General features: G+C 37.0%; 1 protein-coding gene across 1 annotated transcript in view; it reads left to right on the forward strand.

Annotated features, from left to right (window-relative positions):
• Positions 1–27,578, forward strand: part of LOC150078438 (RRP12-like protein) — a 496,297-nt gene that overhangs the window by 415,735 nt on the left and 52,984 nt on the right. The window contains exons 30-31 of the mRNA XM_090384563.1: positions 9,767–9,871; positions 16,041–16,102. Of these exons, the coding sequence (XP_090240689.1) occupies positions 9,767–9,871; positions 16,041–16,102 (167 nt within the window). The remainder of the gene's footprint in view (positions 1–9,766; positions 9,872–16,040; positions 16,103–27,578) is intronic.

Consider the following 27,578-nt stretch of genomic DNA (forward strand, 5'->3'; position numbering starts at 1 on the left):
CATATACTTTATTATTATTATTATCTTAATTTTAATTTATTTATTTATAAAAAAAATTTCTTCTTCTTTTTCTTTTTTTTTTTAATAAGCTTAAGCTTACAATCCCTCCTCCTTTTCTGTAGAAAATTCCTTCTAAGGGATTTTCTAGAATGTCTATTAGCTCTATAGCTTCCCTAAAATGTTTCCCCTTTCTTATCTTTGTTTTAGTTTCGGACACAGAAATCACCCCTATTCAATCTAAAGTAGTCGGTCTGTCTCGGCACCTATCCAGGAGTTCTTACCCCACCTTCTGGTTTATTTACGACTAATATGGGACTATTCCAGTATGAGGTTGACCTCTCTATTATTCCATTAGCTTCCATGTCTTTCAGTTCCTGCCCTAGTCTTTCTAACTGCACCTGCGGTATGCAGTATTGCCTGGTATAAATTGGGTGCTGTTGGGTGAGATCCACTGTATGTTCCATTACCTTAGTCATGCCTACTTCTGTTATTTTCTCGGCAAAAATGCGATTATACAGCTCCAGTAACTCTTGTATTCCTTGCATAAGAGTTTTATTTTCTAGATTATTGCTACCCACTAATTTTATTCCTCCTTCTGTTAACGCTTCTTTTTACCTGTCATCTACCTGCGTTTTTTCCCATACTGTGCCGTGGCTGCAATCAATGCAGAAACCTGCTTACCACCAAAAATCTAACCCTAGTATGGCATCATATCTCTTCCCCTTTATCCCCTTGGATACCAAGAAATTGTGTAGTATGGGTGCTCCTCCCATTTCTAGTATCACTGGGGCAGTGATACTAGAAATGGGACCTCATAATCGGACACTATTTCTGTTCCCCCTATACCTTGTAAAATGTGGCTGCCACAGGGCTTTATTCCCGAAGTTTCCTTACTTTTTAAATTTTACGAAATATTCCCAGGTTAAGACTGACTTCGTGGCCCTGGTATTTACTAAATATTTTCCCTGCAAATTGCCTATCTTTCCTCCTACATACATTAGGTCTTGTCTAGGGTTACTAACTTAATGTTGGTATTGCTAATGCAGCCTTGTCTGACAGCAGTGCGTAGCACACGCTTCTTGATTAGACCGGGATTCGAGCCCGTCACCACCAAATACGGAGGATGCGGAAAGGTCAGGGAATGACCACCGCATATCCCGGAGCAATATGGCCTTAGTTGCTAATGCTCCTAAAAAAAAAAACCAAATAACCAAAATAAATAGCCTTGTCTGAATTTTTGGGCGGTTCCTCCCATCCGGCTTCCTGGGGAACCATTTCTAGTGTATTAATTTCATTCTTCTCTCCCCCCCCCTCGGAATGTTTTTGGAATGGTCGCGTTTCTGTCTACGAGTGTTGTGGGCACCGCTTGCCTATAGTTGGGCCCCTGTCGCCCTATCTCCTCTCTCTTCCGGTTTTCCCCATTTGTTCCTAGGACAGAATCTGGCCCAATGGTTAGGGCTATTGCATATGTAACAACCCCTGTTACACCCCCCTTTCGGATCCCGCCTCAGGCTTGGATAAAAGTACTGCAAAAGCCTTGGGAGGTGCATTATGGCCACAGAAGCTGATGCGCTAACAACTACCAAAAAAAAAAAAAAAAAAAAAAAAATCCCCCTCCCCTTTTCGTAGGTTGCTGCACCCTCACCTTCCCCCTTACATCCCTCTTCAGCCACTTGGGTTCTCCCGTTCCCTCTCACTAAATTGTTTTATTAGCCAGTCTATTTTTCTCTCCAGTTTGTTTGGCTATCCGGGTTTCTTTTTTAGTGCTTTGTTCCTCCCCTTTTTGTAGGCGCCTCCGTAGCCAGGTGGGAAGGAGCAGCAGTGCGTAGCACACGCTTCTTGATTAGACCGGGGTTCGAGCCCGTCACCACCAAATACGAAGGATGCGGAAAGGTCACGAAATGACCACCGCATATCCCGGAGCAATATGGCCTTAGTTGCTAATGCTCCTAAAAATCAATAACAAACAAACAACTCCCCTTTTTGTGTTTCCCTTCCCCTTTCCCTCTTTTCATTCCCCATGCTTACATTTATCATGTATGTTTCTCGTTTTGTGTTGGTTTTAAAATTCAATTCTAGACCTTCTTTTCTTCAGCATATAAAAATGCCTGCTCCAAGGTCTCTGGCTTTTTTCGCATAACTTCTTTTCTGAATTTGTCATTTAGCCCTTTTATAAATTGCCCCGTTAATAGCTTTTCGAAAGCCCCTTCTTCCGTGGCATCAATCTTTGTGTTCATTCTAATGGCTTTTAATCTCTGTAGGAATTCAGCGACCGATTCTCCCCCCCCCCCCCCCCCCGTCTGCGTATACCTCCCTAGTTTACCTACCGCTGCGAAAAATGATTCTTTCTTTGCAAACAATTTTTTTATAATTCTACTAAAACCTGTTAGCGAATTTACCCTTTCATACAAGGTTTCCTGTTGACATTTAATTAGCACTGTGCCTTCCAATTTAGGCGACTCCATAGACAGGTGGGAAGGAGCAGTAGTGCATAGTACACGCTTCTTGATTAGACCGGGGTTCGAGCCCGTCACCGCCAAATACGGAGGAATCGGAAAGGTCAGGGAATGACCACCGCACATCCCGGAGCAATATGGCCTTAATTGCTAATGCTCCTAAAAACCAAAAAAAAAAAAAAACCAAACAAAACAAACAAAGCCTTCCAATTTAAATTCCGCGAAGATTACAATCTCTTCATCCCTAAACCATCCGCTCTCTTTATCTGGGCTAATTTATTTAAAAATATTTCCACATTCTCTTGTTTTTCCCCTTTAAACGCTCTTAAGTAGTCTCTACCCTTAAAGTTAAAATTTCGTCCCTCCCCACGGTATAGTGCATGAGGCCCTTCTGCCATTTCACCTCCGGTGCTTGTGGACGGTTGTTCTAGTAGAGCTGGCCCCCTTTTTCGTTCCTTCTATTTACCCCAGGCATTCTGTTTTCCTATACATTTTTTTTATTATTTTTTTTTTATTCTAATTATTCTACACACTTTAAAATATTTTTCTGGCTCGCCAGCTGGTTCGTAAGTCCAGCAACTATGGTAAAATTTCAATTTACAATTACTTTTAACAACTCTTTTTCTAACCGTTTTGCTTTTCACTTCTTTATCTCGATATCTAATTCGTATGTTAACTATATCTATTCAATAAATCAATACTAACCATAAGCCTTATCATTTCAAATTTCATTATCAACATTATACATAAAACCATTTCCAAATATACTAATCGACTTCTTTTTATCATTGTCTCACTCTATTGTTTTCTAGCTATCCTGGCTGGCAACTTTGCCAATTGTATGACTTCCTTTCTTAATAGGCATGTCAATTGTAGGCGTACACTCCTTCTTCCGTGTACTATTATATATAAATAATTAGTTACTTATTTATACACAATTTTTTTCACCTACATTAATTTTATCTGGTAACTACAAGTTATCCTGGGGCCTCTGACTGCGATAACAAAATTCCGGGCAATTTATTTATTTAGCTAGAAAATTTAGTGAGACAATTGACAATACACATGACAAATTTAGCATGTTTAATTATAGAAACTGACTTAAATACATACAAAATTTATTGCAAGAAAACTTTTCCATATTACAGATGTTTCCCCACTGGGATAGACAATTTCAACAAGTCCATTCTATATCTCATTCTAAATTGAATTATATATAGTTCTTTACGACATCCAATTTGATTATCCAGCTACCTCCTAGGCTAATCAAATTTATCACAGTTAGGATTTCAGAATGCCTTTCTCCCTTTTTTTTTTGGATTATTTCCTTGACTAGGAATAATGATACGAAACGGTACTTAGAATAACTTTCATCATTTCTCTGAGTTTTTGGACCAGCTCCTTGATCTTCCGACACTTTCTTTAATAGCTTCCACATCAGATTCCTTTTATTATCCAAGATTCTCTTTGACCAAACTCACTTTAATGTGGCCTATTCCTACTAAACAGCCCACTTACTATAAATTTATCTACTCTCTTTGTACTACTAGTTACATATCTGCAACTAACTACAACTCCCAACCATGACTTCTCTCAACTACTAACTTACTCACTGCTTGCTAACGCTGAAAAACTCCGTTTCCCTAATTTGCTAACTCCGAGAAACTCTGCTTCCCTACTTGCTACCAAACCAGTCCTTATATATCCGAACTTTACCTGAATTTCGACCTGACCTCCCCTCAGTAAGTCAAATGTTCACCGTGCTTCTGAGAAATATGGTCTTGCCCTTAGATATTTTCCTAATGACTATTCCTTATCCCATTACAACTGTTCGTTGCATGTATAATTGTTGTTCACTGAAATTTTCTAATTATACAGAATGTTCCCATGTTAATTTTGCCCATATACTTTATTATTATTATCTTAATTTTAATTTATTTATAAATTATTTATTTTTTTTTTTAACGAAAAAATTATTTTTTTTATTATTTTTTATTTTTGCAATTTTTTTTTACGAAATGTATGCAAACTTAGCTTAAGCTAAGTTTGCATACATTTCGGTCCAAAATTGCAACTTCAGATTTAAGCTCTACACATCCACCATATCTCAGTCTTTTGCAGCAGTAAATAATGCAACTAAACAATTGATAAGCTGTTTTTGAAACTCTAAATGGGTTGAGCAAACTAAATTCTGATAGCATATGTGCACACAAGGGGATATAAATTTAAAAAAGATGGCTGCCGGATAGAATATATGCTTTCAGCCAAAGAGTAATTGATTGCTAGAACAAACTTCTATCTGGCGTGAAATTTGAATAAATTTAAGGAAGGATTAGACAAATGACACCAGTCTACATTTTAAAAAAGTTCTCCTTTTTACTGCTAAGAAATCTGAACTACATTTTTAATGGATATTTCAAAAGTTTCTTGAAATTTGCTCTATCACATGAGTTCTAGTTTACTATGTAATTTTAGAGATTTTACAAATAGACTATATATAAAAAAATATATATATATAACAGAAATATTAAAGGCTACATTCTCCTCTCAAGCATCAGGCTGCTGCAGGCTGGATTTCTTAAACATTAGACTGTTAAACTTGCACCTTTTTGTCTTCCTCAGGCAACTAGTTTTAGTGGCTGTTCCTCTTTTTAGCATCCAGCAATAGTTAGCCATCATGTTGACATTTCATCCTGCTTAGTACCCTTTTTCCATTTCTGAAAGAAGGATATCAAATATATCCTGATTGAATCTTTTTTCCGTACTTTTTACTTAAACTACCTAAATTTTCTTTGAAATAGTTGAGATGAGAATGCAAGAAGTGTAACTTAACGCTCATATTGCAGCCTAGTTTGTTTTCTGAACTTCTCTAGCATGTCACTCACAATCATGACCCATAATCTGGGTGTTTACAAGTACTACATTTTTAAAGCCAGTACAAATCTTTCAGTTTGGTTCTTGGATTGTTCAAATACAGAAACTAGCAGCAATTTGCAAATTTGAGGTCCACCAAAAATTTCTGCTTTGGTTTTTTTTTTTTTTTTTTTTTTTTTTTGTTTTTTTTTTCCATTGTTAATAATGGAAGACACTGCAGACAAACTTGAAACAATTTCCTTCTTTATTGAAGGATTGGATGAATTGGTTTTCATTAAACCTAGCTTTATTTGCACAGATGGTAACAGTGCTTTGTGTTGGTGGTTTGTATTTAATATTCTTTAAACCTAGTGTCAGAGACTTTTGGTGGCCACACTTTCCTTTCTCAATGTTTTGCTTGACTCATCCACTTGCACAGAAAACATGGCATTTTCGTGTGACCAAGTTGTTGGCCAAGTAGCAATAATAACTATAAAATATGCACACACTAGCCAACCGTGATCCTTGTTCTGAACTTTTCCAAAAGAAGCTTAACATTTTTGTAATAGTAAAAAAGGCGTGTGATGCAAGAAAGCAAGTGTATGTAGCAGTAGCCAAAAAAAAAAAAAAAAAAAAAAAAAACCAGTTTCTCACAACCATTCCCCTCTTTGAATTTATTTAAGCTATCAACTTCCACAACTACAGATGGAAGTTTGTTCCAGCAATTAACCGCCCGCTGTCTAAAGGCAAATTTTTGCATTTCCATTCTACAACTGTCTTTCCTCAATTTAAATTTATGTCCTCTCAGGTTCGTAATCTGAGCAGGCGGAAGAATTCCATCAGAATTCAGCATGCTCAACCCATTCAAGGCCTTATACACCTCAATCAGATCACCTCGCAGGTGCATAGTCTCCAGCTACTGCGATTTCGTATAAGTGTGCAGAATGGACTATGGGAATGGATGCATACTTTTTTCCATTATGAAGGAGAACTTCTTTAAAGCTTTGCATGAATCAGTAAATAGCCTCCACTCTGTTAGTTGGTAGAAAATTCCAAAAAAGTTCATAACTGCAGGAATGTTATTGCAATATATCTTTGAGCCTTCTTTAGAAAAAATTGGTAACTACTTTTTTTTGCAATGTCTATACCATGCAGCAAAAACACTTCCTAAGTGGTATACTACATAATTTGCAAAGATTGTGGCGATTGCTACATAGGGGAGACACTGACCACTCTGCAATCGCAGAACATTTCTGGTTGATCCACCATGACCTTAACCCTAAATGCAATTACGAAGCGATCGACCAATCCCGGTACTTCCACCACTGCCTTTGGCTAGAATCGTTAAACATATCATGCAATTTAAGAACCTTGAATCGCAGCAAGGGCACGAGACTACACCCTATCTTGGAATCAACTATCTTGAAGCTTGACAAACACTGGCAGCAAACCCACACATGCATCTCCAGAATTTAAAACAAATACACCAACCGTTTAATTAAAATGGTTTAATACCAGAAACTAAAATGAACCAAACGATATTACACTGTAAGATGATATATGCAAAATTTACAAAATAAATGTATACGATGAAACTTTAATATACAATAAAATAAATAAAATATTTAAAATACAATAAAGCTAAAAGCGATAAAACATTGACTGAAGCTTTCGGAGGCTTCCGCCTCCTTTCTCAACAACAATGATGTTAAATCAACACATCCTTAAGTAACAGGCTCACGGCACACGTGGTTGACCAGGCGCATACTCAATACTTCTTCCATATGATCCAGAACCGGAAGCGGCTCGGGAGCATGGAAATATAAAACGCTCGTCTTTTGCCAGGACCACAGCTTCTAGTAGGGGGTGAAATCGAACACCCCTGTCCCTATTCATATTATTGTTCTCAGACGAGCCTATCCACAAACTCTCTAGCCACTTACGGTCCCAGAACCTATGCGCCCGGTCAAGGATGACAGCATTCACCGGGGAGACCTGATGATGTTTCTCCCAATAATGCTGAGCAATGGCGGACTTATTGAACTCTGCGGTCTGTATAGCTCGCATGTGCTCCCCCAGACGGTCTTTTAGTCGCCGTCCTGTCTCACCCACATAACATTCCCCACAGTCCGGGCATTCGATCTCATATACGACCCCACTACTGGTATCCCCAGGAATGGGGTCTTTGACCTGAGACAACACTGTGTGCAACTTCCGACCCGGAAGCTGCACACAGCGTGTCTGAAAGTTATAAAACAGAAAGAAGGGGGGGGGGGGCTTTATTCTGCAGGTTTTAATTTCTAGTGCAATTTGCATGGTATGGCCCAAGGTTAAGACCCACTTTCAATTTAGAAAGAAAGATTAATGAAAGAAATTAAAGTTTATTAAAAACCAATATAATTACAGATTTATTTTCAAAGAAAGTAAATTGTGTTTACATCTAATATGTGTTCTGATAGAATAGAAATATGAGCTGAAACCACTGTTCTTCCCGCCCTCTCACTAAGTTAGTAAAGGATGTATTCCTTGTAAATCATAATTACAAAAGACCAATGAGACACAAGTGCAAAGATGATGTGTGTTGAATGTTAAAACAGGTTGATGCCATAAAACATTACTGTAAGGTTTGTTACATATGGCTGAAACAAAGAGAAAGAGCATTAGTGCAAGTTTATACATTGTACTGTTAATATGATTTCTACACTGATATGAGCCAATGAAGTGTTGCAAACTAAACATTTTTAATTAAACTTCAAATGTTTAATACATTCATAGCTAAAGCTATATATGACTTTAAGAATAAATTTGGTAAATTGTGGACTTAGTTTTACTTTCTGTCATAAGTTCCTAAGACTAAAGCATGTTTCTTTATGGTAGTCAAAAGTCTGCTAGTTAAAAACACAATTCATAGATAGCCAGTTGCCCGACTGGGGTTTTGGAAGCATTAAAGGTTAAATATTATTTAACTTTAATTTTAAAATAATCAATTTGCCATCAAATAATGTTATTCAGAAAAAGTTTTTTTTTGAACCAAATTGAAATTAATCAAATTTAAAAAAAAAATCCACTACTTTTCAATATTATTGAAGGTAAAGAAACAGATTTTGAAGATCTGTTCTATAAGTTTCATTGTAAGAACCCACCAGATGCTATATTGAAAGAATAAAGAATTGATATGCAGTGGGCTTTGGTCGGGGAACTAACCAAATAAAAATGAAATATAATAAGTTATCCTTAGGCATTCTTGAAATTTTTAATAATTCCTCATAGAAATGCTGAATGTCAGAGATATTCAACCTAGTAAAATAAAAAATGAATTCACATCTTCTCTTTGTTGAATAGTTTTGGAAATGCTCTTGACAGCCAACTCTGAACAATAGTCCCTTTTTTTTTTTTTTTTTTTTTTTTAGCTAAAATTGTGCAAAGTCTGCCACAGTATCTTGAAGCAATCATAATCAGGTGACTTCTAACAGACAATCCAGACAGAAATTTACAGACAGAAATATGCCAGGTAAACTAGTGCTTAAAAGCAGACTATGCTGATAAATAATCCTGTGACTGTATTTTAATATAAAGTGTGCATTTTGCCAGTGGAATTTAATTTCTAGTGCAATTTGGAATCTGAAAAATTGCCTTTTCCAAAAAATCTCCTGTTTTGCTCCTATCTACAAAAATACCTAATTTCCAGATTTTTGAAAGTCAAACAGCAGCTATGCTTTATGCAATTCTTAGTGTAATGATCAGTTTAGGTGCTGCAGCTCTTCTTTAAATTTTGAATACTATACAGTTCTCTAGATATTGTTGTTTTGCATTTGTACTAATATCATTTCCAGTAATCACCCTGAACTCTTGGTTGACAATATTTGATAGGAACTTACATGAGCCATGTATCAGTCCTCTGAGCACCCTGCACTCTCTTTCATAAATTTCTGTAGTCTGCCTGAACCTTTCCCAGCCATAGTAGCAGAATGGTGTTTCCATTTGTGATTGTCAGCCACCATCTAGTAAAATCAATTTTTGTACTATTGCAGTTTTGCTGCAATGGTATAAACATTGATTGCTAATATAGCATCCTTTTATGATTCCCAGTGTAAGCTACTAAGCTCAATTCTTTGACTTATCCACTGTATTTTCCTGATGTGGGCACCTCTAATTCTAGAGGTGCTCAGTTATTTTTGGCAATTAGTAATCACTCAGATTATCAGGGAAATTAAAAATACCTGTGACTTACAAATTTAATAACTGTTCCACATAATGTTAAACTCTTGAAACAGCTGGAGAGGTGAAAAACAATGCAGGTGGAGAAGAAGAGAAAGAAAAAACTGTTCTGTAGTTGCATTCATTATGCAAGGGTAACATTTGTAATTGAATTTGGTATTGTTTCATTTTCTATAAAACAAAAAGTGCATATCACTTGCCACTTTAATGTAATGTGGATACTTTTTCTTTTCTTTTAGCAACTAAACCCAATAATACTAGTACCACTAAGGGACCCCTGCCATTCAAGACAGCACCTGATGGTAGACTCATCATAGCGGAAGAAGAAAAGGATACAAAAAAACGTAAAAAAAAAGACGTCTTGTATTTTACCTTAGATCCATTTTAAAGTGCAAATAACAAGATTTAGTGATATGCTTTGTTTACATAAATAGGTTAAAATTTATTTCCAAAGTTGCTACTGCAAGATATTGATATACTCCCTTAATAAATCAGTATTTTGGTTTACTAAGGGAATAAATCAGTAGTATTTAGGTATCTCCAAGCTTATTGATATTGTTTAAAATTTCAAATGAATTTAAAAAAGTGTTAAAGTGTTTAAGTTTCAGACAATTTTTTCTTTAGAAATTAGCACAGCTCTGAAATTCACAGATCCCAGGTTAAGAAATGCTGCCATTGCTTACACATGTTAAACTTTGCCTTTGTTCAACATGTTTAGCTTGTGGGCAATAATACACATATCCTAGTAATATTTTTATTTAAGGCTGCAGTAGTTTATTTCATGCAACTTTATTTTTGTATAAAGTTGCATAAAAAAACAATAAAACTATCCAGATATTATTATAGAAGAGGAAAGCACACTTCGCATAAAAATATTGGCAATGACTACAGGTATTGTTAGATTTCTACAGTGGTCAAAAAATGTGTTTATTGAATCATGGTATAAAAAGAAAAGCTTATGTTAGTCAAAGAAGGGGGAGTATTTTTAATGCAAAATACTTGAGCTTTTCTATAAAACCAGTAATACAGTCCATTCCGGTTATTTGGGACAGATCGGGACTAGTGCATTTTGGCCCGATTAAGCAGCTGCCCCAATTATCCGAAATTTCACGTAAATAGTTAAAAAATACAATGTAACCCACCCCCATTTACAATTAGTACAATCAAATCATGTTACGACAAACTCACCATAGTAAAGTACTGTTCACTATACAATGTGTAGTAAGCGCTGGTCATTGTGATCACGTTTGTGAATTGAATTTTAATTCTGTTAAACAGCGATTCTAATTAGCGAAAATAGGAGGAATATTATCCACAGGCTTTTATAGCCTGTGGATAATATTCCTCCTTTTCAGGCTTTTATAGCCTGTGGATAAGATATATTAAGCAGGAATTTACCCTTTATTACCTTGCCAATTAAAAAAAATACGTGATAATCGGAATAATTAATACGTATGTAATATGTACATACGAACCAGTTGACATTTCTGTTCACTGACATTTGTGGGTGGGGGTTAAAATTTAAAACAGTAAAAAAGATAAGCAATCAATAACAAACAACACGTCACACACAAATTGCAAGTAACAGAATACGTGTCACACACAAATTGCAAGTAACAGAATACGTGCAAGTGAGAACCGAGTAACGAGTTACAAAGCTTTAAAAATACGAATGAAGAGCCGACCGGGCTAGCCGAGTGGGTAAAGTACCTTCCCGGCAACCCAAAGGTCGCGGGTTCGATTCCCGCCTCGGGCTTGGATCAAAGTACTGCAAAAACCTTGGGAGGTGCAATATGGCCACAGAAGCCGATGCACCAACAACTACCAAATCAAAAAAAAAAAAAAAAAAAAAAAAAAAAAACGAATGAAGAGAAGATCTGAAAATTAATTTTTTTATATGATTGAAGATTTCATGGAAGTGTAAACACATTTCACCATAATAACCCACAGAATTCCAACTGTCGGCATTATTGCAAATTCAGTAAGATCGAGTTTACTGTCCGTTTAGGATAGATTTCACTAACAGAAAAGCCGAATAAACAGGTGACTGCTAATTATTGTTTTATGGTTGTGACCTCCAGAATTTCGACCGAACCACGTGGTACCGTCGGAGACAATCGTAGGGTAATCTCCAGTGCTATGGTCTCCTGCCCCGATTAAACGGCATGCTGTCCCAATTAAGCGAAGTAAACCCTGGCTATTTTCTCAATTGGTTTCTGTTTTTAAAGATTTACCCCAAATAAACGGCTGCCCCAAATAACCGGAATCCACTGTATATGTAAGTACCTTTTTTAGTATGGTATAACAAAATCATCTTGATCTGATTTTGTGTATACCAGAACCAACCCCCGTCCCCCAAAATAATTCTTAAGCATTCTTTGTGCTTTTTGATCTCTTCTTTTAGTTTGATTTTTTTCACTATGTATGATTCTTAATCAGGTGATGACTTCTGCATACCATTTGGGAAATTTTTATCACACGTTTTCTCTTTCAAATATTCAGCACTCTGCATGGGAAAAATTGCTGAAAACTTCATCTCACATCTTTATTCATTATTTTTGATAGTGCTATGGATTTGTCACTTATCACTTGATTGTAGACTTATGAGTAAAATGCTATTGGAGATTGCATCAAAAATGTCTCTGAGGAATTCTTAGGCATTTTCTGTCACAGCCAGTTGATTTTGTGTGGGATGCAGTAGTTTTTCTCATGGATTTTCAACATGTAAATACACATGTATGGATATAATATTCAGCAAAAAACCATCTGAAAATTTGTGACATGATCTGCTTTATGCATGTGTGCAGGGGCTAGAAGTAAATTTTTCTGTTAGTACCTATATGAGGCAAAGATCTTTATTCAGATTCTTGCTTTATATAGGAACAAAAGGAGGGAAGTTAAAAATTGTGTGATTCAAACAGGCCCCAAATAGAAGTCAAGAATGGTTGTTACTATAGATTCACAAGACCTCAGCAGAGAGCAAACCAGAGGGTGCACTGAGAAAAATATTAAAAATCAGAATGTTGTTAGTTGGCAACAAAAGCAGGATTAAATTTTTTTTTGTAAAAAATTTATCCAACATATAGAAACATTGTACCACAGTTTTAATTGGTTCTGACATATGATTAATTACAAATATGTTAAAATTTGTAATTGGCAATGATCACCTTAATATTTTAGAAATTTTTGAAATATTATTAACTGTAATAAAATTCCAATGCAGTTTTGAGCACTATGCTCAAAATTGGATATGCATGATAAATCTAACATAGAATGAAATATGTTGAGGAAATTTATAGAAATTTGCTACACAGAGCTCAAATAATTTATACTTTTTTTTTTGGCAGCATTGATATGTGAACATGCTCATAACATTTTGGAAGTACTGCCACTTCTCTGTACTTAGTTTCTCATTAGGGATTCTCAAAATTTGAATTTGTGGTTTCTGGTAGAGTCTGTATTGATGATTGTTAATGAACAAAGTGTACATTAGCATCTGTGAGCCCATAAAAGGGTAAATTAATACTTTTGAAGTAGCAAGGTATTATTTTATACTGATAGTAGTAGTAGTAGTAGTAGTAGTAGTAGTGGCACTTGATGCAAGAAAGCAAGTGTAGGAGCTTATGCAGCATCAGCCAAAAAAAAAAAATAAATAAAAAAAATAAAAAAATCACACCATACCCTCCAATTGCCTGTCCAGTTCCTCCTTAAATTTATTTAACCTATCAACTTCCACAACGACAGATGGAAGTTTGTTCCAGCAATTAACCACCCGCTGGCTAAAGGCAAATTTCCGCACATCTATTCTACATCTATCCTTTCTTAATTTGAACTTATGTCCCCGTAGGTTCGTATTCTGAACAAGTGGGAGGATCCCATCAGAATTCAGCGTGCTCAACCCATTCAAGGCCTTATAGACCTCAATCAGATCACCGCGCAGGTGCCTAGTCTCCAGCCACTGCAATTTGCAGAACTTAAGCCTCTCTTGGTAAGAGGATCCCTTCATTCCCCTCACCAATCGTGTTGCTCTTCTCTGTACACGCTCAAGCAAATCTACATCCTTCCTAAAGTGAGGCCTCCAGACCTGTACGCAGTACTCAAGGCGTGGCCTGACCATTGCCTTATACAGAGGGACAATCACCTCCTTTTCCCTGCTAGCAAAATTCCTATATATCATTGACAAAACCCCATGACCTGCCCTAGCAGCCTGTCTACATTGCCCAGAAAACTTCATATCTGACTGCACAATTACTCCCAGGTCTTTTTCATTTTCTACCACCTTAAGTGTAGTACCACACAGTTGGTACGTTTCTCTGGGGTTACTTCTACCCATATGCAGTACTTTGCATTTGTCAAGGTTAAACTTCAGTTGCCACTTCTTAGCCCATCTGCCCAAATTATCTAGATCCTGTTGCAGTAGCACACTGCCATTACTGTCATTAACAACCCTGCCAACCTTCGTGTCATCTGCAAACTTCGACATTAAGCCTGATATACCTTCATCAATATCATTGATAAATATACAAAACAACAGTGGACCCAACACCGAACCCTGTGGGACTCCACTAATAACATTAGTCCACGAAGAGCAGCACCCATTGATTACCACCCTCTGTCTTCTCCCACTTAACCATCCTTTTATCCATTGTAGCAACTTACCCTTAATACCATTCTGCTCCAATTTGTACAGTAGTCTTCCATGCGCAACAGTGTCAAAAGCTTTCCTGAAATCCAAGTATATGATATCAAAATTATTTTTTGCATCCAGTTCCTTTGTGACCACATCATAATAACCAATCAAATTTGTCAGACAAGACTTTCCCTTAACAAACCCATGCTGTGTCTGAATTATTGCTGCAGTCTTGTCTAGATGATCCTGCAATGCATCTTTAACCAGTGACTCCATTATTTTACCCGGAACAGAAGTTAAACTAACTGGTCTGTAATTACTCGTGTCACCCTTCGAACCTCCTTTGTGAATTGGGGATACATTTGCACATCTCCAGTCCGTGGGAACCTCCCCTGAATCCAAGGATGCTCTCATAATTATGGCTAAGGGTTTGCTTAGTTGCTTTGCCGCCTCCTTTAATATAACTGGATAGATCCCATCCACCCCAGGTGCCTTTCTTATGTTTAACTTCAACAATTTCTCCTCCACTTTGCTCTCAGTTATTACAAAATCATTAAGCACACTGCTACAATTTGATAACCTTCTTCCATTTTCAAACTGTAATAATTCCTCACGTGTGAATGTAGATGCAAAATACTCATTCAGTTTGTTTGCTATCTGAGCAGGATCATCAACAGTCGAACCATCGATGTCAAGTGGACCAATCATATTCATCCCCTTCCTTTTAGATTTTATATAAGTAAAGAAATCCTTGCTGTTTTTCTTAGCATCTTTTGCCAAAGATTTCTCGTAATCCGCCTTTGCCTGCTGAACCTCCTTTGTGACCTGATTACAGACTAGCTTATATCTGCTACAGGCTTCTGCGTCGCCTGATAATTTATATGCATCCCATGCATTTTTCTTCTGTCACGAGTCTCATTAGTTCATTTGATAACCATTTAGGCCTAAACCTTGAACAATATTTCTTCATCGGTATGAAAAGTCTAGTAGCTTCCACGATTAATTCCTTGAATGCTTCCCACTTAGAATTTACTGTTTGTAACATCGTCAGTTGATCCCACCGTACAGAATTTAAAAACTGTCTGAGACCACTGTACTCCCCTTTACGGAAGCAAAAACCCTTTCCTTTACCCCTGACGGTAGTTAGCTCTTTGAGTAAATTTTTGTAATTTTTGATGATAAATAACACTTGAAATAGGACTCAGTAAGTCACTAAGTAATGGGAGGGAGAGGGAGGAAGCAACTATGAGGCATAACCACCAAAAATAATTATATATGGTCCATCGCTTTATTAAACTCTGAAAGTCCACTGTGTAAATGAATATCATAATCAGTAAAGTTTAGCCTCCTGCAAAAAAGCCTTTGATATGAAGCTGTTGTTCTAAGTAGACCAAACAAATTGAAATTGCCGGGGGTGATGTCAGCGCAGTAGAGAAGACATCTTAATATCTTGTGCTCTTTCTGAAAATTAAGTGCTTAGGTTCATTCAGAGTATACATACAACGCAGCATTTGCAGTATCTCCATGCTTTTGAATATGCAGAAGATGAAAAAGAACACCACCATAACTGACCATCCATGCTGATAGCACAACCTTAATTCTCTATTGGTGTGAAGCATATTAATTGAATTATGATATAATTTTATGTAGTTGAAGAAGGTGATTAATTTTTGGAAGGATGCTGCTGTTGCACTGATGAATATTTGGATACCACTGTAGAATATTCTAAAATCTATTGTTTAAAAAATTCAAATTGTTCATTTAGTACTTATGCATTTCCATTTATTTGTGACTTACTGACTCCTAGTAGTTTCAGTTAAGAATTGCTTTAATTCTACAAAAAAAAAAAACAAACTAATTATTATTATTTTTTTTAATATAAGGAAAAATATCTGTGGATGGTCTTAACAGCATATTAGACAAGCTAGATGTTGGATCATCAAATGTAAGCATTTTTCTGCACTACTGTTTGCTTTTAAATTACATGTTCTCGTTTTAAATTTTTGTTGCTATTGTAAAGAGCATCTCAAAAATTGCTCACCAATTAGGAAAATACTAAAATGCTTTTAGTTGTCATTTTTACTGGTTGCAGGCTTAATTTTAAAATGGAAGGAAAACTAACAATGGAGGAGAGTTGCCATGATATTTATATTCAGAGAGGTTCAGGCAAATGTTCAATTAATCTAATGGCAGTTGCATGATTGTTTTTCCACCTGTAGTTACCAGTTAACTTAATCTGAAAAATTAATTAATTAATTGAACATTTCAAGGTTTCTGGAAGTATCTGCAACCATCCCTGTGATAGTAGACTAAAAAAGTGCTACTAATGAAGAAAACAGTAGCTGTTCTTGGTCTAATTGTAAGAAGTCCACATGCATCCTTAAGGGAGCTGTCACAGTAATGGGACCTAGTCACGGTAGTATCTATTGCACTCCATAACATTTATAAACTATGGAATTTGGATGGACTCTTACTTTTCACAGACAACAAATTCCAACATTTGCATGTCAAGATTGTACAACAACAATTGCAGAACTCCAGAAAATCGTAGATGCAAAGATTTGTGCACTATGATTTATTATGGTGCATGAATTTTGGTATATACTGTACGTCTAGTACAGATCATGTTAGTTGAATCATAATATAATTTTATGTGGTTAAAGGTGATTAAATTTTTGGAAGTTTTCAGCTTTAGTTATTGTTATAGTTTTGTCTTCATTTTTATCTAAAATTTTATTATAGTTGTTATTAATGTAAGCCGTTGTTAATTAAATCAAGAGTTGTTAACAGGGTTAAAAATAGTATATTGTGGAGTTCTTTCCTTTTAAAAATAACTTTCTCAGAAATTAATCCTACTGACATTACATGCACTTTTATACCTATTTTGTGTGATATTTTGAATCGTGTCACCTAAATTCATTTTTACATTGAGGCATAATGAGAACGGAAGGCTAGGTATACCAGGGATATTTGAAGAGTAGTAAGCAGTGAACAGACCTAGTTATTTTAAAGGAGAGAAATGGCACTATATCAAAGAACATGTAGTTGCATCATTGAGCTACCTTATGATACAGCATTATCTATTATTTTTATGGGGTCTTGGTGCCCAAGTGATTTGTGATTGAGTAATATCTATGCTTTGATGATGATTTTCCATAAAAATTACACTGGTTCTTTTACCTTCCACCATTCATTAACTCTTCTTATTTGAGAACAGCTCTTCTTTCAAAAAATATTTGAAGAGAGTGAGAAAGGAATTTTTTTTTTTTTTTTTTTTGTGTTTAATCACGGATCCTTATTAATCTTGCTTGGCTACACCAGGCACTACTTGTGGTGGAGCTGGAAACCTGACAGAAGAAAGCCCTCTCCTGGGGTTAAAAGGAACAAAATGGAGATAAATCTCTCTCTCTCTCTCTCTCTCTCTCTCTCTCTCTCTCTCTCTCTCTCTCTCTCTCTCTCTCTCTCTCTCTCTCTCTCTCTCTCTCTCACTCACTCACTCACTCACTCACTCACACACACACACACACACACACACACACACACACACACACACACACACACACACACACACACACAGCATAGTGATAGCTATAAAACAGATTATGACCCTCTCTGTCTCCCTTTGCACAAGAACAGCAATAAGCAAAGCCCTCTTTTACTTAAATTTCAGAGTGTGCATTTATCCCAAACCCTTGAAGAAGTAAGTTCACAACTCCAGCTGGCTTCCGTTTTCTAGTCACACCGAACCAGCTTGTCGAGATGCTGAGGCTTTTGCAATTACTAATGACCTTCCACAGATTGTTCATTTACCTACAAGAATCCTAACCATACAGCCAACACCCTTGATCTTTTTCTCGCAAACAACCCTTCTAAGTACACGATCGAAGTGAGCGGTCCTTTAGGCACCTCAGATCACAACTTGGTGATTGTCTCTTCTCCAATGGAGCCTTTATCTCATTGCTATTCCCAACCTCGTATTGTTTGGCATTACAAGAATGCAAAATGGAATGACCTGTGAGATTTCTTTTCTTCTTTTCCTTGGTCGGATTACTGTTTAAACTGATGTCAACGTTTGCTCAAATCATGTCAGTGAAATTATTCATGCAGGAATGGAATCCTTTATCCCACACTCCACTTTAAAATCTCTTCCTCCTATCTAAACCTTGGTTTTCCAATAAATGTGCTAAGGCCTTTCAAGAGAAGAACGTTGCATATCGTAATTGGCTAGTTTCTAATTCTTCAGTTTCATTTTCTGCCTACACCAAAGCTCGCAACAATTGTAAAGCAGTTATTAATCAGTCTAAACTAGAGTTTGAACAGGCTAAGAATAGAAAACTTGATTCTTGCCCTAATGGTAGCGGAGCATTCTGGTCTCTTGCCAGAGCTATTGGCCACAACTTTTGCCCATCTCTACTCCCACCTCTGACCATACCAGATGGTTCTGTTGTCACTTCAGCCAAGGATAAAGCTGACCTGCTAGCATCCCATTTTTCTTCCAGCTCATGTATTAATGATCTTGGTAAAACACCTCCCACCATTCCCAATACACTCCTTTCAATGCCTCCTGTGGTCTTCCATCAAAAGGATATCAGAAGGATATTGACGAATCTTGATGCTAAGAAAGCTCCAGATCCTGATGGTATTTCTCAAAACCTGTGCTGCAGAACTCACTCCTGTTCTTTGCCCCCTTTTTTCACTTTCTTATTCCAAAGGTATTTTTCATTCTGCTTGGAATGCTCATATCCTGCCAGTTCCTAAAAAGGATGACAAATCCCTCCCATCCAATTATCGTCCCATTGCAATTACTTCTACTCTTTCTAAAGTAATGGAGAAATCAATTAACCGCCAACTCTTAAACTACCTAGAAACCTTCCGTCTGATCAACGATCGCCAGTATGGATTCTGTCAGTGTCTATCCACTGGTGATATTCTGACTTATGTTACTCATTTATGGACTAATTCAATGGAAAAGTTCTGTGAAACACAAGTAGCTGCTCTAGACATCTCAAAGGCTTTCGATCGTTGGTCATAAAGGTCTTCTGAACAAGCTTCCATCTTATGGTTTGCCAACTGTTTTTTGTAATTGGTTATCCAGTTTTCTCTCTGATGATCACTCACTGAGGGATGGTAGATGGCTCTCTGTCTTCTAACTTCTCCACTAATGCCGGTGTCCCCCAAGGTTCAGTTCTTTCCCCCACTCTTTTCCTCTTGTATATTAATGACCTTCTTCCATTGACTGGAAATCCTATCCATAGTTTTGCCAATGATGGCACATTGCATTCCACTTTCCATTTTGAGAAATATTGCCCTGCTCAATCAGCTTCAACTTCTCGAAAATCTGCTACCAATTCCTTAAATGCCGATCTTCACGTAATTCTCCAGTAGGGCAAAGATAACTTAGTTGATTTCAGTCCTTCTAAAATTCAGCCTTGTCTTATATCTCGCAAAAAGGATTCTTATGCTTATCTTTGGTGACACTCTGATTTCTAGGTAAAATGATATATCTCTTTTGGGGATTACCCTGACTTCTAATCTCTCTTGGCACAAGCACATGACAAATTTTGCTTCCTCTTCATCTAAAAAACTTGGTTTTCTCTTTCCCTCTTGGCGTTACTTTTCTTCCAAACAGCTGTTCACTCTGTACAAATTGCAAACCCATCCTACCATGGAATATTGTTCCCACATCTAGGGTGGTGCCCCCAAAACCTCTCTCGGGCTTCTTTATTCCATTCAGAAGAGGACAGTTAGGTTAATTAATGATTCTTCTCTAACAGTGTCTCTCCACTCGCTGTCTCATAGATGTACTGTTTCTGCTGCTGCATGCCTCTTCTACAGATATTTCTATGGGCACTGTTCTTCTGAATTGGCTTCTATAATTTCCACTCTCTCTTTCAAAACCGTCCGAACACGTGCTGCCCCAGCCAACATCCATTTACTGTCCAACTTCAAACTCACAGAACCAACTTTTCATCTTCCTTGTTTATTCATTCAACTGCCGTTTTCTGGAACAACCTTCCTTCAAACATATTTCCTGAAAATTAGTCTACAATAGTTCAAGTCCAATGTCAACAAATATCTTCTTTCGTCTTCCCACCCTCCAACCCAAGCGCGGTACTAAGTACTATAGGTTCTAATACCTCTCGTGTTTGGGGTCTACATTAAAATAATAAAATATATATATATATAAAACAGAAAGTAAAGTAACTTATTAAGTATGCCACAATGAATATATGCTATCACTTTTAAAAGTTAGCAGTTAGTATCAATCAGAACAGAAGTGACAGCCTCCCAGTTATATCAGTTGTGAAATGGACTTGTAATCTTGACCTAGCATCAATTTTAACCAAGTATAATAGGCAAAAGTAATAATACATCCCTCACAATTCCGTCTGATAACCCTTTTCACTTCCAAGTAGTAGTGAAATCACATCAGTCAGATCCCAATTGAAATGAAACAGTTATACCCACTAAGTATGGACACTGGATACAATTAGCCAAAATGAACTCCTTGAAATACATGTAGACGATGATATAAGTAGTAATCATCATATAGTGCAAGGAAGCCATAGACTGTGCTGCAGCGGCAAAAAAAAAAAAAAAAAAGTAGATAAGAAAATACAAATTATGTGCTTCCCTCCTCAACTACCTGTGAAGGTAACTTGTGCCAGCAGTCAGTGACTTTCTGGCTAAAAGAAAATGTCCTACAAGTTAAATAACCTCTTTCCCTATAATTTCAGTTTATGCCTCCTAGTTCTGGCATTCTTCATAAAATGAAAATTCCGCCTTCCTTCATATTAAGAACCCCTCTCAGAACTATATAAACCTCAATCAGGTCATTTCTGAGGTGCCTGGTTGCCAAGCCCACATAATCAGTATTTTCCATGTATGGCCAACCATTTGCCAATCTCACCATGCGGATTTTCCATATTTGAACCCTTTCAAGAAGCCCAGTGTCTTTTTTCAGTTGAGGTCCCTGTACCTAAACACAGTATTCTAAATTTGGTCTTACAAATTTTATTCAGTGGAATTATGACTTACCTACCAATCTGTATAGGATAATGTTCGATAAATCATCAACAGGATGCCACAGGCTTTCCTGGCTCCATGTTTACACTGCTCAGAAAACTTCATATCTGTTTGTATCATAATGTCCAGATCCCTTTCTTCCTCTACTGTGTTTAATTCAACTCCACCAAGTGTATAATTTATTTTAGGGTTGCTTTTCCCCTAATTGTAAGATCTTACATTATTTTGTTGCCTTTAGCCATAATTATGAGAACACCGTAGCCAAGTGGTCAGGAGGGGAGTGCAGTAGCACACGCTCTTTGAGTAGACCCGGTTTCAAGCCCCTGACTGCTGAATATGGTCGATCTGCCAACCCGCACTGGACCAGCGTGGCAGATTATGGTCCATTTCCCTCAGCATGAATTGTTGAGGAGGCTTCCATCCTGAAGTGGGTTGGTAACGGCGGCACTTTATACCTTTTTTTACCTTTATTAGAGTACCCTTGGAATCAGGGGAATTCTCCACGGACTGAAGATGTGCAAATGTATCCCCATTTCACAAAGGGTGTCACAAGTAATTACAGACCAGTTAGTTTAACTTCTGTTCCAGGTAAAATAGTGGAGTCACTGGTTAAAGATGCATTGTAGGATCATCTAGACAACATACTATGATGTGGTTATAAAGGAACTTGATGCAAAAAATAATTTTGATATCATATACTTGGATTTCAGAAAAGCCTTTGACACTGTTGTGCATGGAAGACTACTGTACAAATTAGAGCAGAATGATATTAAGAGTAAGTTGCTACAATGGATAAAAGGGTGGTTGAATGGGAGAAGACAGAGGGTGGTAATCAGTGGACACTGCTCTTCATGGACTAATATTATTATTGGAGTCCCACAGGGTTCAGTGTTGGGCCCACTGTTGTTTTGTATGTTTGTCAGTGATATTGATGAAGGTATATCAGGCTTAGTGTCGAAGTTTGCAGATGATACAAAAGTTGGCAGGGTTGTTAATGACAGTAATGGTAATGTGCTACTGCAACAGGATCTAGAAAATTTTGGCAGATGGGCTGAGAAGTGACAACTGAAATTAAACATTGACAAATGCAAAGTACTGCATATGGGTAGAAGTAACCCCAGAGGAACATACCAACTGTGTAGTAGTACTATGCTTAGGGTGGTAGAAAACGAAAAAGATGTGGGGGTAATTGTGCAGTCAGATATGAATTTTTCTGAGCAATGCAGACAGGCTGCAAGAGCAGGTCGTTAGGTTTTGTCAATGATATGCAGGAATTTTGCTAGCAGGGAAAAGATGATTATCCCTTTGTATAAGGCAATGGTCAGGCCACGCCTTGAGTACTGTGTACAGGTCTGGAGTCCTCATTTTAGGAAGGATGTAGATTTGCTTGAGCGTGTACAGAGAAGGGCAGCAAGGTTGAGGGGAATAAAGGGATCCTCTTACCAAGAGAGGCTTAAGTTCTGTAGAATTCAGCAGCTGGAGACTAGGCACCTGCGAGGTGATCTGATTGAGGTGTTATAAGGCCTTGATTGGGTTTAGCACGTTTAGCAATCTGAACAAGTGGGATTCTTCCACTTGTTCAGATTACCGACTGAAGGGGGCTTAAATTCAAATTGAGGAAAGACAGTTGTAGAATAGATATGCGGAAATTAACTTCCATCTGTCGTTGTGGAAGTTGATAGCTTAAATAAATTCAAGGAAGAACTGGACAAACTAGAGAGAATGGGTGTGTGCATTTTTTATTTTTTTGGCTGATGCTACATAAGCTCATATGCTTGCTTTTTTGCATCACATGCCTCTATTACTATTAAAACACTTTTCTGACTGTTTTTGAATTCTGTTCAAGTCATCCTGAAGGAGTGCTGCTTGGCACTAATCTTTAAAGATTCTACCAATTTTTGTTGCCTGCAGATTTTAAGTGGGATTCTTCCCACTTAAAATCTGCAGGCAACAAAATTAACATCAATGTTGTATATGAAAATCAGAAACAACAATGGTCCAAGAATCAATCCTTGGGGACCACACCACTGACATTACACCAATCTGAAGACCATTAATCACAATCCTCTGCCCTGCAGCCACCCATCAATGCAACTTAGAATCTTTCAAGTAGTCCCAACATGTTCCAGCTTATACAGTAACCTCTCATGAGAGACTTTCAAGTATTTTGCTAAAATCCGAATGAACTGTCAAAAAACTCAGCCATTGACCTTTCTATCTTTTCTGCTAACTTATGTTAATATTGAATGGACACTATTAGATAATCCACTTGTGAGTGACCATACCATTTTCCCATAATCTGTAATATGCAAACATGGTTTTTCCCAAGTAGAGTATCATCTGAAGTGGCAATTTTCCCTAGCAGATTAGAGAAAATTTCAAGTGCTTGTGTTAAATAATTATCGTTGTGAAATTAAAATGTATTATACCATATTGAAGAAGTAATTGCAAACTGCAACCAGTAAGGCTAATAATGTACATAATGCAACAAAAATTAGGAAAATTAAAATAAAATTAGAAAATTTTAGAGATGAGTAGAAGTCTACATTCACTCTCAGGAATCATGCTGCTGTTCATACACTCTACAGTTGTATTCTTTGATATGGTTACCCCTATCAAAGAAGTAACTCCAGAGGAACGTACCAACTGTGTGGTACTACACTTAGGGTGGTAGAAAATTAAAAAGACTTGGGAGTAATTGTGCAGTCAGATATGAAGTTTTTTGAGCAATGCAGACAGGCTGCCAAAGCAGGTCATGGGGTTTTGTCAATGATATACAGGAATTTTGCTAGCAGGGAAAAGGAGGTGATTGTCTCTCTGTATAAGGCAATGGTCAGGCCACACCTTGAATACTGCATACAGGTCTGGAGGCCTCATTTTAGGAAGGATGTAGATTTGCTTGAGCATGTACAGAGAAGGGCAAGATTGGTGAGGGGAATGAAGGGATCCTCTTACCAAGAGAGGCTTAAGTTCTGCAAATTGCAGTGGCTGGAGACTAGGCACCTGTGAGGTGATCTGATTGAGGTGTATAAGGCCTTGAATGGGTTGAGCACGCTGAATTCTGATAGGATTCTTCCACTTGTTCAGATTACAAACCTAAGGGGGCATAAATTCAAGTGATAAGACAGCTGTAGAATTGATGTGCGTAAATTTGCCTTTAGTCAGCGGGCGGTTAATTGCTGGAACAAACTTCCATCTGTCGTTGTGGAAGTTGATAGGTTAAATAAATTTAAGGAGGAACTGGACAAACATTTAGAGGGAATGGTTGTGTGAATTTTTTTTTTTTGGCTGATGCTACATAAGCTCATACGCTTGCTTTCTTGCATCACATGCCACGATTACTACTACTACTATCATAATTTAGTTTGTAAATTTATTGTCTTTTTAAAATTTTTTTTCCAAGTTTATGCGTTTGGCTGTCAAATGATCTAATTTTGTAGGTTAATTTTTTGCAGTTTTTCTGTTCAATTTTAGCTTGTTGATTGGATGGCCAGCATTTAATTTGGACTTTGCACTTTCATGAGTTGTTTCCTGGTTATTGGAATAGCCAGCCATATTTGAGATGATGTTATCCTTTTATTGTGCCTGCCTTGATCATTCACATTGGAACATCACAGTTTTTTTTTTTTTTATATATATAGCTGTTAGCAAGCAATGAATAATGCAAATGTTTGGGATTTCTAGACTTTCTTCTTTAGTGGGATTCTGCATTTGTACATATTGTTAACTGGAGTGGGGTTTCCTAGCTTGTTTCGGCAGTAGTTGTATCATAATTTACACAGGAAACCATGCCATTGTGCTTCCCTGCATGAGTGTTGGCTATTGCATTGTTTATTTATTTCTAAAATTTTTTAATTTTTGTTCATATGTAGGTAGCATTTGGCACCAAGTCAACATTACTGGTTGCAGTTTGCAATTATTTCGTTAACATGGTATAACAGTGTTTAAATTTTACAAAAATCATTATTTGAATGCACCACATTTTATTTTCAACTTTTAATGGGGTGCAGAACATATTGTACATCAGATGGCAGCAATTAATTTTGCTCTACCATAATAGTCTGCCTGAAGGAGTAAAAGTGCTGAGCAGTGGGTGAAAACACATATACTAAATGCCAAAAAAAGGAAACAAAAGCATGGAACTTACTCGGAACATATTCTTTAGATGTCTTACCACAACCAATCTCATCATATCAGAATGTCTTATAATGGTGGATTTTAACTTTCCAGTTATTGACTGGAATTTGTGGGTTGGTCACTCAAGTAGTAAGACCTCTATGGATTTCCAGAGAAGTCTGGAAATCCATACTGTGTACCATGGGTTTATTGGGTGACTGTTTTCTACGCTAGTATGTTAAGAGAGTCAGCCAGAGAAAGCAGTACTCTTGATCTGATTATCAGCAATAAATCTTCATCATTAAGAATCTGGTGATAAAAGACCCACTGATGTGGGATATACTTATGTTATAACTACTGTCAAGGGCAAAGGGAAGGGCTTTTTCTTTTGTAAAGGTGACTACAGAGTAAGAGCTGAAGGTGTAAATGACAAATGGAAGGAGTTTGGTTAGATCATTATCAGTACTGGAAAAGAAATTCTAAATGATGAAAAACAACCTGCAAAAAACCAGTGGATGACAGAAGAGATCCTAAACTTAATGGATGAAAGAAGGAAGTTCAAAAATGGCTCTCCAACTAAATACCAGCAGATCAAAAAAATGATAAAGAGGAAAATTAAGGAAGCAAAAGAAGAGTGGATGCTAGAAAAATAAACAGAGATAGCAGAATTAGGACGAGGGCCTGATAATTTACATGAGCTAAAAGAATTAACAGGAAATACAAACAGAAGGATGCCATACACAATAAAGAATGCCCACAATCAATTAATTTTAGAAGGTGATGACAGAAAGAAGATGTGGGAAACTTACATCAAGATGTTTTTTGATGATGCCAGACAGGATGTAAATGTTGAAATACCTATGGAGGAAGACCTTGAAATTCTATAGTCTGAAGTAAAATATGCTCTGGGAGTGGCAAAGTCTGGCAAAGCAGTTGGCCCAGATCAAATCCCAATTGAAATAGTGAAACTTCTAGATGAAGAAAATCTGAAAGATCTAACCAAAACATTCAATAAAATATATCTAAATGGAACACTACCTAACAATTGGCTAAGGTCCTCGTTCATCCCTCTTCCAAAGAAGAGCAACATCACCTTGTGCAACGATTTTCAACTTATTAGTCTGATGAGCCACATATTGAAGCTGTTGCTACGGATAATTCTAAACAGGATTTACAAAAAAATGTGAATCGGTAATCTGTGACACCCAATTTGGATTCTGAAGCGGACTAGGCACAAGAGAAGCTTTGCTAGGTATAAGCGTGTTGTTACAAAAATGTAGAGAACACCAGAAAACAGTATTCATCTGCTTCATTGACTTTGAAAAGGCTTTCGATTAGGTACATGTAAAGCTTATAAAAGCACTTAAAAAAGCTATATCTTGATGGACTGGACATCAGACTCATCAAAGAAATCTATTGGAATTAAACAGCCACTGTAAGTGTTGAAGAGGGTGAAACTGATGAGATCAATATGAAAAAGAGGGATAAGGCAGAGTTGTATCTCTCACCCATGCTATTTAACATCTATTCTGAAGTTATTTTCCAAAATGCATTGTGGGGAAGGAATTAAAATAAATGGTCAGCTGATAAATAACATACGATACGCTGATGATACCGCCATATTCAGAGAAAATATAGATGACCTTCAATTGCTTTTGGATTGTATTAACAACAAATGCAATGATGTGGGTTTAAGAATCAATGTGAACAAGACCAAATACATGACTGTAAGTAAATCTCCAGTAAGCAGAGTCCATCTATTATTGAATGTAGTTCCAATAGATAGAGTGACTCATTTTAAATACTGAATGCTGATCTAGGTCCGGAAGCAGAAATAAAAGTAAGAATAGAGGTTGCGAGAAATGCCTTTACAAAATACAGAACAATGCTGTGGCACAGAGCTCTAGAACTGTCAGTCAGACTGAAATTCATTAGGTGCTATGTATGGTCCACACTATTATACGGAGTTGAAACTTGGACACTGAAAACATCAAGCATGAACAAAATAGAGGCCTTCGAAATGTGGATCTACAGACACATGCTATAAATATCTTGGATAGACAGAATCACCAACATTGAAGTCTTGAAAAGAGCAGGAATAAAACGTGAATTGTTGAGCTTAATGAAGAGAAGGAAAACTGCCTACCTGGGACGCATCGTTAGAAATGTGAAATATAAATTGCTTCAAGTAATAATAGAGGGAAATGGAGGAATGAGGAGGAAGAAACTTTCTTAGCTGAAAAACATCTGCAACTGGACTGGCAGATCAGCTGAGGATT

This window comes from Mastigoproctus giganteus, chromosome 11 (genome assembly GCF_048544385.1).
Source record: "Mastigoproctus giganteus isolate SK-2022 chromosome 11, ASM4854438v1, whole genome shotgun sequence".
NCBI lineage: Eukaryota > Metazoa > Arthropoda > Arachnida > Uropygi > Thelyphonidae > Mastigoproctus > Mastigoproctus giganteus.